The sequence below is a fragment of the Platalea leucorodia genome (assembly GCF_965183815.1).
Source record: "Platalea leucorodia genome assembly, chromosome: 5".
Taxonomy (NCBI): Eukaryota; Metazoa; Chordata; class Aves; order Pelecaniformes; family Threskiornithidae; genus Platalea; species Platalea leucorodia.
Window position 1 is genome coordinate 50570736 of NC_138827.1, and position 14550 is coordinate 50585285.

The following is a 14550-nucleotide window of genomic DNA, read 5'->3' on the forward strand; positions in this document are numbered from 1 at the left end:
TAGGCCTGAAACAGAGGAGTTCTTTAGTTTTTACTTGGTGAAGTAGCCATATTTGGCATGAGATACTATTAGAGAACAGTATCAAAATTAATACCTGGGTTTCATCCTGCAATGCACTTTGGATGAATTAGGAGGTGAATGTACCTTCTTGCCCAGAAGAAAGAGCTGGAAACCTGGGCAAGCGTGTGTTTAGATACAGACTTCCAGCAAAGTCTTTTCAATGCTGAGATGTGTGAGAATAGGGTTTCTGGGCTTTCACTTAGAATATTGCCTTTCTTCAACGAATCCTGTGAGTATGGGGAGTGACAGCATGTTCTCATCAACTGCTAATCTTCCTCCTTTCTGTAGACATGTGAAGAAAAGATTAACAAAGTGTTTTAAGTAGTCATCGTGTTTGGGCAGATGCAAATGTTATGAATATTTATCATTGGATACTGGATTATATAGTAAAGAGTTGATTAATTCTGTCTGTATGTTAGTATTTCAGTGTCTGGTGAGGCAAGTATGAATCATAATTTGAGCAACTACTGGTTTTGGAGGCAGAGAATACATACTTATTTCTGTCCTCAAAGCATATAGTGCACTGTCCAACACTCTCCTTTTAGTTACTGATCAGGCATTGGCTTTTCATGAGCAGCTTCTCTATTTGCTTTCTGTAGAAACCGCTAAACAGATGCATCTGTATCTGCAGCCCTCCTGAGCTTTCTAGCTTCCTCAAAGCCAAAACAAGGGCCATTTTACGTTGTGTTCTTGTCGTCTTTTTTCTGTTATGCCATGACATATTTTCACTGGAAGTGATCTTCCTAAACCATAGAACTGTTTGAGATTTCAGTGATTTCATGCTTCAGCAGAAAAACAAAATAGAAAGGCTGGAGGCCAAGGTGCTTACAGATGGTCCAAGCCCCAGCCCAAGAGGAGCAGGCCGGGGCTTACATATGGTTCTCCTAGTTTAAGCAAGCGTTCCACGCTGTAGGCTGGTAGGTATTCTGGTGCATGCATGTCACACTTGGTGAAGAATTTCAGTCCAGGACATAGTAAGTTTTGGCTGATAAAGGCTTAGGTTCTCATGTATCTATTATCATGCAAGCAGTTCTGGTTCTTGTAGCTGGTAATAGGGGGAACCTTCTGCTTTTTCTTTAAGAGATTTTCTATTTTGAGATAAATATTTAACTTTTCATGTCTCGTTATTTTTTAGGCTATTTTATTTGTCTTTTTTAGGCTATTTTGTTTGTCTTTCTCCCCAGAAAAAAACCTCTACTGCAGACTGCCTTTCACCAAACATGGTTATTAAATTCTTCTATTAATACTTTCGTTTTAACCCTTCTTTTTAGGACCTGTCTTTTCAGGTCATCCCAGATAAATAGCTACTGTCTGTGATGGTTGTTTTGCAGGTTGGCCTCGCAGTGGTGAATGGACAGCTGATGGCAGTGGGGGGTTTTGATGGCACAACGTACTTGAAGACCATTGAGGTGTTTGATCCAGATGCTAACACATGGAGGTAACTGTTAAGTTTGTGAAACAATCAAATAGCAATCTCCAGCTGTAGTTGCTGGAGCTGTCCCAGCCAAATTAGAAATGTGATGAACTCGAGTGTGGTAGCCAGCGTAATGTTCACATTGTGGCTTGTTAGCTTGCATGAAAGTGCAAGAAAGAGAATCACGTTTTGAAAAACATCCCAATATGCCATTTACCTACAGCATCCCCATGTCTATGACTATGGGAGTAGTAGGCAGTTGAGAAACACTTTCTTGCAGATTTCTGCTTGAATTCCATCCATTGTCTCCATTTTAAGTAAAATGGGAGTGAGTTTTTCATAGTTTTTCCCATCCGAGCATCCCAACAGATTTAACTAACACTTAATGAATCAAGTCTTATTGCATCTTTTGCAGGTAGGAAGATGGTGTATAGGTAGGTTATTGAGACCCAGAGAAAATAAATTATTTAGCAGGCTTGTTGGGTAGCAAGCAGAAGGTCATACTAAAACCTAGTTTGATTTTAAGTGCTACTTTTGAACATAACAAAAATAAACCACATTGAGATAATCCCCTTCTGTTTATTTTGGGCTGAGTCTCTTCTGCTTCCCATAAAACTAAGCTTGCCCTTAGCAGAAGGAGCTCACAGTCATGATGTAGAATTCGGCCTACTCGTTTTTTGCTTTCAAGCTGAGGCTCTGATTTCCAGATCATTTTGGAGGAGCTGAAACAGAACACTCTGAGCGTATGATGTTCTTTCCCTTTAAACCTGCAAGACAGCAATTAGAAGAATTTAATCTGATTTACAATCTGAGCGAAATGATATGAAATTGCCAATCAAAAAATGCATACTGAGCAGAAAGGCTATTTTTCCTATTTCTTTTCTAGTCATAACTACGCTTGAAAGCAACTGCCTGTATATTTATTCCCAAATCTGATTAGTATAAAATTTCAAGCTCCTGTCTGTATTCTTGCTGCTTTAGTAATCTGTTAGGGGTGGGGAATAGAAAGAAATTAACGTCCTTATTCCTTCCAGCCTAGTAGTACTAGTAGACTAACCCTTTCCTGCTGAGATAAGCTGTCATAAGAAGCAGTGGAGGAACTTACGCTTATTTGTTGAGTTATGGACAATGTCTTTTGAACTGCTGAGAAAACCAGTTGAGTAGAGAGTAATATATACTTCATATTTTGTAGCTGAATGGTTTCAGCTGCTTCCAGTGACAGTAACAATAATAAGATGTCTAGAATTAGGAGTTACTGCCTGGGCTAGCAATCATAGAAGTTTAGGAGGTTGTTCAAGGTAACAGCTTGTGGGTTTTTTCTCCCACTGAATTCAGTATAGCTGATCAACATATGTGGTTGTCTTTCTTTTGTTTGCTGTACTTCTTGCTCTAGGAAGGATATTTTTATTTGTGTAGCCCGACTGAGAAATGCTTCTGACACAGTTCGGGTTTAACAAATTGCTTTGGTAGGAGTTGTTTGAAGACCTTGCTTCTCATGTTTCTGCCAGCAGACTTCAGTGGCACAGAGGGGAATATGCAGCTGAAGTGAGTAGGATGCTGGAGTCTATAGGGATCAGATTTCCATATGAAATGCAGGCACCATTTCAGTAATATGTTTTGGAGAAACAGATGGTGCTTGGGATGTGTTACATCTTGGTTGGATCAGCTGAATTTAGGGTATTAGAAACATAAAAGAAATTAGTTGAATTGTAAGCAGCAAGCCAATTCTTGTTCTTATGTTACCCAAAATGTAGCCCAAGGTCAGCTACAGCCTGCAAAGTTCTTTTCTATCTTGCATATTATCAGACAGGGAGAAAGCCAGGGATTACTCGAGTAACAGAAAACCGTGGTGTCAAAACGAGAAGCAGTTTCTGTTTTGAGAGAGAAAGGCATGAGCAAATACAGCTGTTTACCTTGGACGTATATAAAATGACTGCTACCGAACTTACTTGTCATGGTCTGCTTTAACCAGAGGTTAAGGATGGTGTAATTGTGCTTACAAGGGCTGGTTCAGCCTTTCCCGTGGTAGCTCCATGAAGGAGCTGAACCAGTGTGATCACTGAAACCTTGTCTTTGCAGGTTGTATGGTGGGATGAACTATCGGCGGCTGGGAGGAGGAGTAGGTGTTATCAAAATGACACACTGTGAATCCCATATATGGTAAGCATCAAGAGGGAGGGAGACCCCTTGGTTCTCATTCCTAGAAAAACTGAAGAGACTTGTTGACACTGGACCTCTTTGCAGCTCTAGTATGCACGGTCTAGATCCAATGTAACTCTTTGCCAGTGACTCTTTCTATGGAATTATAAAAATGACTTCTGTGAGAGTGTGCCCAATGGGAGACCACGTTGTTAGACTCCGGGGAACCACTGGACAAAAGTAGAAGTGTTGCTTATGTCCGTATTTTTTCTAAATAGTCTACATTTTTGAATAAACCAAACTGTAAAAGTTATTGTAGCGTAAACAATGCTGATGTAGAGACCATGTACTATACTGGGAGTCTGGCGAGGAGGAGGGTTTCCTGCTTTCCCTCCTGCTGTGAGCAGTGGATGTGGCAGCTGTGTGGTGGGCGAAAGAGGAAAGTGATACAGAAAACATTGCTTTTGCCTTATTTACAGAGAGCTTCAAAAAAAGTACTTGACCTGCAAGGTGCCACCTTTGCACAGAAGCTTTTCTGTGCACAGAGTATATTTATTTTTTCATTTAATTTGTATCATGTATTTTCTTTGTATCGCTCACAGCGATAATTCCAGCTTTTTATATACATATATATGTGTGCATATATATATGTATTTTATATATATGTATATGTGCGTGTGCGATTTGAGTTTTGACAAGCTGGTGGTTAGGGCAGGGCTATGTCCTGCCAGCTAGTGTGGTTCCAACCCTTGTGGTATGTTTTAGGGTCTCTTAGAGTCCAGGAGAGCTATGAGGATGGGTGCCCTGAGTATCTTTTCAGTCTTGCTGGAGGCAAGAAGTAGAACTGGAACTCTCATCTATCGACTTGAATCAGTGAAGTGCCCAAAAGGGTGAGAGTGAAAAGGGTTTCAAATGATGCCTTTTTACTGTACAGTGTATGGTACAAAAGTTCAGCTTTTGTCTCTCCCCTCCTCTGTATATGAACCCAGAAACAACTAGTTGTTGCTTACTTACAAAAACCTTTTTCTCACGTTGATTGCTAGATATCAGTTCTTGTCTGAAGCTGAGACGCAGGTATCATCTGTTAATTCTGACTAGCCTAGATCAACCCTCACTTCTCAGGTTCTGGCTAGAATGGCAGACCCGCAGTCAGCTCCTGCTGAAAAAGGCGTAGACCAGTATCATCTTAGCTGCCCTCCTGCCTCTTGTCTGTGTCTTCAGAATTCCTGTTGTAAAACATTGACCATGATGAGATGGTACCCTCCCTTTTAGTGATTTTTATGCACTTTGCCTGTGATTGTGTAGAGCAGGGAAAGGTATGAGGCTCATTAAAGAGTTTGGAGGGGAGGGACGGTTTGCTGGCACTGAGTAGCTGTCATGTTTGTTACTGCGGAGGCACCTAGGGCTGGGGGGAGAGGAAGGAGGAACTCTAGACTCAAAGGTTCTGGTATGTTTGTACTGTAATTTGTCTAGTATGAAAGAATGGCCTTTTGTACCTGATACAACTTTGGACCTTACTAAAGCTGATTTTAGAAGAGTAAGAGGACTGTAAATTCTTGAGATGAAAAAGGCAGTGCTGACATCTTAAGTTCTTTAACTTCATAGTTTGATTCATGTAACTCAGCATTTTAATATGCTTGAATATAGTAAAAATTACACTACAGTAATAATCGGGTCATTAAAACTTTTTTAAAAGCCCCTTTTCCCCTAAAGGTCGGTATTCTTGTGTTTACATATGAAGATCATTTGCACCTTTACAAGGAAAACAAGTATTCTGTAAACAAATGTTTACATGTATCATTTATGCTTTTTTCTAGCATGAGTAACTTGTATAAATAGTGCTATCTTAATAAATTTCTTCTATGCTCTTCTTTGTTTGTTCCTTTGGGTGAAAGCAGCGGACTATGCTTTTGTATAGTTTGTGTGGACATAGATGCTGGAGGTTTTTTTCAGATACCAGTCCAAGTAAAACTGGCTTAAAACTCTGCTGTTTGGTGTTACCCTCAATTGCTTACAGCACATCATCTGGAACCAGCTTTTTCTGGAAGAAAGTATCTATCTGCACTATCTGGCTAAATCTAGCTCTGTTTACTTAACTGCAGTTATCAATGAGGGCTATACCCCAATTTGCAGATAAGCATGTAAAAAAAAGAAAGTAGCTTTTTGTTCCAGCAATACCTTACAGCTAGGCTGTAGTAGATACCACACATACATAGCAAAGCATCACTCTTGAAGGCTGAGTATGGCTGTAGTTCATACACATACTCCACTGCAGTTTCATACACTATTAGTCTACATTCTTAAGGCAAGGAAGAGGTTAAAAAAGGCTATGTGGAATTTAGTTTTTTAGAGATTATGTATGCAAATTTGTTGGGAAGAGCTGAGCTGTAGATTTAAAACTAAGCCATAGGTGTAACAGTCCTGTTTTCAAATCAAATACAGGTGCCAGTTATGTCAGACCTCCTCCTCCTGCTTTACCCAGTGTTCCTCTGAATCGAGATAGCAAACTTTGTCTAAGATGTTTCATAAAAGGAAACTAAAGCACCAGAAGTGATAGTTTAAATAGCTGCTGAGCTGTCAAGACCTTCAAAAGATTGCTTAGCTGCTTCTACCAGGGTGAGTTATCACTTTACAGACTGCAACCTTTACAAGCAAAAATAATCCATCTTCAACTAGTAAACAAAAACTAAAACTAAGTGCATGTTTCTTTGGCTAATTCTGGAAATAGCTATTAAAAGTAGATTAGGAACTAGGCATGCAATTATGTCATGTTAGGCAGTTACATGTTTGTATGGCTGGTTCATCTCAGTGTTGCTGGGGATAAATAAAGAATGGTTTTAGTGACAGCTGACAAATAAATCCTAAAATTATGTGGTTGGGCAAAGAAGGGAAAACTTGCATCCCAGCTTAGGCAGAAGGTCACAGCACAAACTCATCAGACTTTAGAGATGCTGCACAAGTGTGAAGCCATTACAAGCAAATTGCATAGGAAATGAGACTTTAAATTTAGCTGCTTACAGAATTATTTAATAGGTAACAATTAGTAGTTTAGTTAAGCTATAATTGGAAATAAGCACCACACAATATATATTTAATCAGGTATAGGTGGTCTTTACTTTGCACAAGACCCATCTATTGGCAAAAGATGGTGAGTATTTTCTTTATTTAGTACTGTAATACAAAAATCATAACACTTGGCATGTACTTACTCTACTTCCTTTCTGCTCATTTAAGCTATAGCCAGGCACTGTGCACTAGCTCTCTGAGCTCCTACCTGCTGTAGAAGGGAGAGATCTAGTATAAAATCTTAGCACCCATAGCTCCAACCCCAAGAGCTCTCTGGCCTACAGGATTACATCCAAGGCAGCAACCATCAGGCAAAGCACAGTAAATACCTACATTATATGCAAACCTCAGTTTCCTATGTATTAACTTGTCTGCGAGGACCAACAGGCTGGACACACAAGGCAGTTGTCAGTCTCATGCTGCTCACCTTAGCCCAGCCAGGATGCAGATGAACACTTTCTAACCATTACCAACTGGCCTTAGCAAGCTAGAAAGGAAGTTGGAGACCTGGATTTTTCTGCCTTGGGTTGTAGAGCAAGCACACCTGAGAAAGGGTGCATGACTTTGCACTTAGCCTAAGCTATCTAGTTAAGTGAAAATCAACCTGCTATTTGAAACAACAGAAATACCTGACAGTAAGTTGCATCCAAGACTTTGGAAAGTTTATCTCCTAGCCTCTGGCTCATATCTACACTTACGTGAACAAAGTGACTATAATAAAACAAAGGTGCTTAATAAGCTATCAGAAGTTTGTACTGTAGCCCTTCTTCAGGGCAGAAGGTTTGCTTGTCTTTGCTGTGCATGACGTTGAATTACAGCTAGCTATGGAGTCAAGTGCAGGAGTTAGAGTCCAACTTTGGACAGCCAGCATGAAAGGAAAGAAGATGCTGCAGGAGTGAGTTTCCAGTTGGTTTCTCAGCGTACATCTTCCAACAGTAATCCTTTTTAGCAAGAAGACTTGCTGAAATGACTCTCACTGTATCTGAGAGATTGCTAGTTCTGTCAGTAGCATCAGCACTCCAGTTAGGTATTGGCTTTGTAGAAACTGTAAGAAGGAAAAAAAAAAAAAAAGCATGTCAAGAATTGCAGTTGCCAGATTTCCACACCCTTAAATGACTGGAAACCAACTACCCAGTGTTCTGTGTGATTAGTTAGCTTCTCTGTTGTCATTTGCAAAGTACCTTTGTTACTATTTTGACCTTGGATATGGAGAAAACACATGCCTATGTTCTGCTCCTTTCAGAGCCCTCTGACTTCTGCTCCTGTCGCGTGTGAAGCAGGGTACCTAAGAAATGCCCTGCTCCTACTCCAGCTTTTTCGAAGGGGAGAATCCTAGCACTTCTGCTCCTTCAGCTACCTCCCTCCTTCTGTAGGAAGGTGACTAGGCCAGTTTCCTTGAATACCTACATTTTCCCATACTGAATCTGTGTCTGACTTGAACTCATTATTCCCTATTATGGAAGAGCCATAACTGAGTTTACACAACATATTTTCCAGAAGAGAACCCTTCTTCAGAAAGCCTATTCAGTTGAGTGTCCCTCGTGTTTACTTACCTGCAACACAGAAAGTTGTTTCAACCAGTTTTAAAAAACAGGCAATGTAACACTAACAGTTAGTGGTTTGCAGTTGTCCTACCAAAGGCTGAAATTGTTAAGAGATGCCTCCCAGCAAAGCTTATTTTCTTTCCTTTGATGAACTCACGCTCCAGGAAAGAGGTACATGAGTGGGGGGGGGGCCCAGTTGTAGCCTCTAACATTCCCTCTGTACCCAGAACAATGAAGTCAGTACATCATAGACAGACTAAATGTAAGCAATTGTATTTACACAAACTGTTCTTTAACTCAGAAGACCATATTGTCTTGCTTGAAGAAACTTCAGAAAGGATTAATTCTCTATGGTTTTAAAGCATATTATAGATGCCTCTATAAGGAGACCAGCACCTTTATGAAAAGGGTTACAAGTGAAATAGTTTTAAACAATATATTTTGACACTTAAGATCATCTGTTGAATCTTGGCTCACCCACACACCATTTTTTTTATATAGCAGGTTAATTATATGCATCTTCTGTCTGTATCTTAATAACTGCAATACTAGAAAACTAATTAACTTTTTAAAGATTTTTTTATTAAGTTTGGGATCTTTTAAGCCTAAGTTTTGGCCAATGGGCAAAGAAACTTTCCTGTTCATGCCATAGCTAATACACCTATTTCTAGCCCAAGACTAGGGTTACTAGCTTCTGCTGCAATATAGTAGTAAAATACTGGTGCTCTAACACCAGAACTAATTACGACTAATAAAAGCTGAGGGTTTAACTAACTTCTTGCGGGAAATTATGCATAAGAAACATGAAACCTTCATTTTTAAGAGTAAGGCATTTCTACTCAGGTACAACTATTTTATTTGTCCAGCATTAGTTAGGACAACATGCTACTTAAAAACTCACCTTTATAATCCCGTCACAGTGTGCTGAGGCAATTGCTGTAGAAACTTTCACCAGTTTTGTAGCTGACAAGTGGATCTTAAAGTGTCTGTGGAAGTGAGAGTAAAGGCAGTCCATAAAGACATCCACCTCTTCTTGAGTGATCTCTCCTGGAGTTTTTTGGACTGTGTCCCACAGAGCTTTTGCATCCTCTGGATGAATGGCATATGAAATATCCAGAGGCTGGGGCAGACGGGGGACAGAGAAAACAAGTTCCATGGCACATGCAGTTTTGTCCACTTTGCATCCGGTCCACATAGCTGCCATCCAACTGAGATGGAGCGGGCTGATGGCTAAACGGCGGAAGCAGCAGTCAAAGGTCTTCTGAAACCAACTTCCAACAATGGATGTGTAACTCTCTGCCCCATTAGCAAGAAACAAAGGTAAACAAGTGAAGTCCTCTGGCACGTTCTCAGAAAGATCATCTCCAGACACACAGCAGAACCAGCCCGACCATATCAGTTTCTCTTCTGAGTTTTTTGGGGAAGCCGGTGATCTCGAAGAAAGCTGGGATAGGGAGAAGCAGCATTTGAATGCTACAGAGCACGTTTGACTTTTTTTAGCCAAAGATGGTTTCTGGTTTATAATTTCAAGTGTTTGGTAGAAAATTTTTCTCAGGACCTTGCATGCAACATTATTTTTTGTAAAGCTCATGCAGTTACTCAGTCTATCCATTACATCCCTAAAAGATGTGGGCAATTCTGTCAAAAACAGTGGGAAAAACACTTTTTACTTCACTAGGAACAGTCCTGACATCTGAGTTAATGCTGCTTAAGAAGATCCAATCCATGGTATGTCCTATAACCATTGCCATACTGAACTTGGCTTACTCTGATCTCATCAGAGAGTTGAACTCAAAATTGCAATTAAACCTATCCATTGCTTATGAGATGTTCTGTTCCAGTTAAAAATAGACAGGACTCACTTTCATTAAATCTCAACAGATACTACAGTAATTACTCTGTACAGCTAGGGTTTGGAATTTTTCTTAAAAGACAGAGCAAAAGCAACTTGTAAAATGCCAGTCTCGATTATAATTATCAAAACTGCTAGGAAGACTCCATACCTGCACGAGAATCGCAGCCTGGTCTTGGTCACTGCCTTTCAGGTCTGGAAGGCTGGAGACAGCCACTTTGATGTCCAGCTCAACCCCTACTTCCACCGCCAGACCTTTCTGCTTCTCAGCAGCAATAAAAGCACTAAGCAGTCTCGCGTAGTCCCTCAGCCGAGCATCGGAGAATCTGTACAGAGGGGTGACGCTGTATAAGGTCCACTGTTTCCGCAGTAGAAACGCTGTTCTCTGGGGGTCTGCGTTTTCCTAATTAAGAAAGAAAAAAAAAAAATATTAAAACCCAACAAACAAGGATAGCTTCTCCCTTCAGGGCTTGCAGAGGGGCCCCCTGCCCGCAGGGCCCGGGCTCCCTGCCCGAGCAGGGACGGTTTTCCCGCCTAGCAGCACCGAGCAGGAGGCAGCGGCGCTGAGGCGGCGGCGAGTCCCGCGGACGTGGGGAACGGAGGGGAGCGAGTTCGGGAGAAGCGCCGGCACCGTGGGGCAGCCCAGCTGAGGGGACAGGTAGGCCCCGCCGCCACTACCACCGCCCCGGCCCTACCTGGGAGGGCGGCGCCGGCGGGAGCAGCCGACCGCTGGGGCTCAGCCCGAACCGCCCGTACGTCCGCCCAAACGGCGGCCCCCGCGACAGCCGCCCGATGCTGGGCAGCGTCCGCGCCGCCCCATCCACCGACTCCATGGCCGATACCAGGCCCAGCAGCGCTCCCCGCCGGGCGCCGTTTGAAACCCCTTCCCGTCAGCCCCCGCGGCGCGCTGGGCGGGGCGCCGTCCCGGCCGCCATATTTGTGGCGGGCGGAAGCGGGGGAATGAGGTAGTGGTGGCTGGCTGGCAGGGTGAGGCGAGGCTCCTTCGGCCCGGCCGCGGCTCCGGGTGAGGAGCCCTTCCCCCATGAGCGCGGGGGAGGTGGGCCTTACTGCGAGGTGGCCCATCTGCTGCGGCCGGGGGCCTCCCCGCCGCTCCCGGCCCTGGCCGCAGGGGCTCTGCCCCGCGCCGGTGCTGCAGGCCCCGCTGGGAGCTGGGGCTCCGCGGCAGGGCTGCTCCTGAGGGGGAGAGGCTGAGGCTCGGGGGCTGGCGCCTTCCCTCCTGCGTCTTGGTCTTTAACAACCGTCAGGTTTGTGACGGTCCCCTGTTGTTTCTGGTTCAGGTGCACGCTGTGGAATGGCCCTTCCCCGCCTGCTGCGGCTGCTGCCCCCGCTGCCCCGGGCACTCCCCCGGCTGCGCTGCGGGCGGGCTCTGCACCGGGCGGCCCCTGCCCCGGCACCCGCGGCTCCAGGTGAGAAAGACGCCTTTGTCTTACCCCCACCGCCGCCTTTTCTGGGTTTTGGTTGGGTTTTTTTCCTCGCTGGGGCCCAGGTCAGGGTAGTCTGCAGAGGAGACTGAAGGCACAGTCATGATAAACTGTTTTCTCTGGATCAATTTTTTAAGTGTCTTCTCCAAACCATGTTTTTATTTGACTTTTGGCATCTCACAGTGGATTGTGATTCAAAGTGTATCAAAACTAATTTGTCTAACTTTTTTTTTCCTGACCTTTTACTTTGCTTTTTCTCCTTTCTTCTGTAGCACGCAATCTATAAACAGGGGTAGCTGGATGCCTAACATGAAGACAAATCTTCTTGCCCTCTACTTTACTCTTTACAGCCTTTAGGCTGTGATGAAGGTAGCAAGGGAGACTAGTTCATGTATTTGTATACATCTATATATGTCTAGGTAATAGCATCCTTGAAATTTCTCCTTGCAAGCTGAAACTCTAGCACGTTCTATAAACGGTGTGCTTGGTTTTATAACAAAGTCAAGACACCAGGCACGCAGGGTCTGTCAAAAGTCTTCTGTAGTCATGGTTCAGGCCTTTTACCAATAGTTGCAGGCAGGAAGCTGTTCAATGTACACCCACATGGTGCGTGTCAGTGTGTTTCAGTCTTGGCTTGTCAAGTCCCCTTTCTGCTGTGTCTTCTAGATTCAAATGTGGAATTGTTAACATGCCTCAGGACTAATCTGCAGCTTCCCCTTCTCTTGCCCCTGAAGTTTGCAGGGCAACAGTTTGCGGCAAGACTGTGTTCAGATTTCTGTATGAAAGTTTGACTGAGACATAGAAATAATTCCTGTTAAAAACATATTTAGAATAATTTCATGTCATGTTTATGCCCTAATATCTTATAGCAGTTGCATTGGGGATATATGGAGTAATTTCTTTGTATATGTCTAAATTATACTGGTGTTGGGGGAACTCTGTAACTGTTTTGCCTGCCTTGTCTGCAAAAGCCACAGAAGAATTTATTATTTTCGTTCAAGACTTCAATAGCTTTGTCACTCGGACCAACACTTGTGGAGAGCTGTGTTCTGCGCACGTGGGACAAGAGGTTACACTGTATGGATGGATTCAGTATCAAAGGTAAATGGAAACCAAGGTGGCAATGGAGATGCTTATTTGCTAGATGCAATGTATGTTCTAGGCCTGGATTCAAACACTTTTTTTATGCTTCAGGTTATCCTTTCATATCCTGCAGTAGTTACTTCTGAAGTGAGTAAAACAGTTGAGAACTGTGCCAGATCAGTACTTAAAAATTCAGAGTTTCATACAAATGTTAATTGATCCTCATTACAACACTGTAAAGCACTTAAATATTATTACCCTTGTTGTATAGGAGAGAAAACAAGTAATAGCATATTTAAACAGCTATGAGCAAATAATGCTCATATATACTGTCCTTGAATTTTAAGCAGATGATGTTTGTCTTTTCAACTACAGGATCTAATAATGCAATTTTAAAATATGCAAGCTTTGCTTAAAAAAGAAATACTAAGAAAAGGTAGTAAGTAGAGGATGAAATGTTAATTCCAATAGTTGGCTATAGGTGGCATGATAGAATCACTCCTAATTGAGTTGTATGTTTTGTAAATGTAGAGTGAAAAGCATATCTGCATACAGCATGGACGATGCTCCAAAATATTCTGATCCTGAGTATGTGCTTGTAAAATGGAAATAGGTCCTGTGGCTTTGATGAAATTAATTTGTATTGAAAGTCTTGTTTTGCATTTTACAGTTGAGAGGCTGGTTTTTATCCAGCATTGTTCTGCAGTGATGGTCTGCATGGATTTTTTTTTTTTTTTTTTTTGGTCAGTCCTGGGCATCTCATCTTTGAACAGTTGTGGGTGGAGTTCCAGGAAAGAGAGTTAGGACTATTGCAATGAGATTGTTGTGCTCTTGTTTTTAAAGACAGCCAGAGCATGTTCCATTTGACAGCTTCTTGGTGGATTAAGTACAATGGTAGCTGTCTCTACTGCAGCTGAAGAGATCAAGATTTATGATTCTGGGTCTAGGAGCGTGGATTGTTCATATGAAACTTTTTATGGGACCAGTGTTGTTCTCCTTGTTTTGTGGCTGGATTTTTTTTTTGTATCCATGTGAACTTTAGTTTTATTGCTCATCTAAATGTGTTTGTCTGAATGATGTTTTCCAGCAGGAAATTGTGTGTGTTCAGAATCCCTGCTCTACATGGATTAATGTTCAAGTTAAAATCCTATCTCTCCTGGTTATTTGCACATGGTTTGTCTGTCACTGGGCAAAATCTGAAACAAATTGTTTGGATTAGATTCAGATGTGTGAAAAATATCTGTACATACATTACTTGGAAGTGCTTTGAGATTAGTCACAAGGTACAGAAAGTAGCTAGTTGCGATGTGCTTTGGCTTAAAAAGCAGAAGACTACTGAATTCTTGCAAAAACTGTTTTTCCTTTTGTGTTTTTCATGGATCAGACAAGGCCTGTTTCTGGTTTTGAGGGATTTCCAGGGACTGACCCAGATCATCATTCCACAGGATGAGGTAAGTGCTACCAAAGTATGAGTGCTATTTTTATTTTTCCTTTGGTAGCTTGGGTGCAGCAGACATGGAGAGCGGGATGAAGTACTTTGTCAGACTGAGCGTTCTGACTCACAAGCGGATTTAAGCATCATGAGAGCCCTGATCTGATACTGCAACAGAAAGATTAATGCTGTTTCCTCTGGCTTAGGAGGAGTGATCCAGGATTCAAATGGGACATTAAGAAATGAGGCCCTTGAGCATGGTGCGTTTGTCCTGCTCTTTGAATTTCTGTGAGACGTTGTCATCTTCTTGCAGGCACATTCCCATGTGAAGGAGCTCTTGTCTAATGCCCCAGTGGAGTCTGTTGTGCGAGTGACTGGAATTGTGTCCCCTCGGCCCCCTGGGCAGGAGAATCCGGTGAGGATGTTGAGGTCTCGCAGGGGTTTTATTCCTTGGGGAAAAGAGCACTGGATAGTAGGATTGTGCTGGGTTCTGTGTCATAGCTTTGCCATGGGTTCTG

The 14550-nt window shown here is 42.5% G+C and overlaps 3 protein-coding genes across 12 annotated transcripts in view; 2 read left to right on the forward strand and 1 right to left on the reverse strand.

The window, feature by feature from the left end:
- KLHL20 (kelch like family member 20) overlaps positions 1–10563 on the forward strand; it is a gene marked incomplete at its 5' end in the record, with an annotated part of 31329 nt that extends 20766 nt beyond the window's left edge. For 2 of the 4 annotated variants that reach the window (XM_082312626.1, XM_082312625.1), the window contains 2 exons: positions 1392–1498; positions 3554–5465. In XM_082312626.1, the coding sequence (XP_082168752.1) occupies positions 1392–1498; positions 3554–3638 (192 nt within the window). In that variant the 3' untranslated portion in view covers positions 3639–5465. Of the gene's footprint in view, positions 1–1391; positions 1499–3553; positions 5466–10542 lie in introns of those variants that run through there. The other 2 variants (XR_014228248.1, XR_014228247.1) reach the window with 2 other exon arrangements.
- CENPL (centromere protein L) lies at positions 7653–11119 on the reverse strand (the record flags this gene model as incomplete). The annotated part of the gene is made up of 5 exons (XM_082311420.1): positions 7653–7724; positions 9125–9667; positions 10227–10478; positions 10771–10931; positions 10996–11119. The coding sequence occupies 5 exons, from the start codon at positions 11117–11119 to the stop codon at positions 7653–7655; spliced, it is 1152 nt and encodes a 383-aa protein (XP_082167546.1).
- The window catches only part of DARS2 (aspartyl-tRNA synthetase 2, mitochondrial), a 29636-nt gene continuing 25728 nt past the window's right edge, over positions 10643–14550 (forward strand). For 6 of the 7 annotated variants that reach the window (XR_014228246.1, XM_082312621.1, XM_082312622.1 and 3 more), the window contains exons 1-5: positions 11028–11099; positions 11374–11502; positions 12519–12618; positions 13985–14051; positions 14346–14447. Coding sequence is in view for 6 of the 7 variants with exons in the window: in XM_082312621.1 (XP_082168747.1) it covers positions 11388–11502; positions 12519–12618; positions 13985–14051; positions 14346–14447 (384 nt within the window). In the remaining variant the exon portion in view is untranslated. Of the gene's footprint in view, positions 10734–11027; positions 11100–11373; positions 11503–12518; positions 12619–13984; positions 14052–14345; positions 14448–14550 lie in introns of those variants that run through there. The other variant, XM_082312620.1, reaches the window with a different exon arrangement.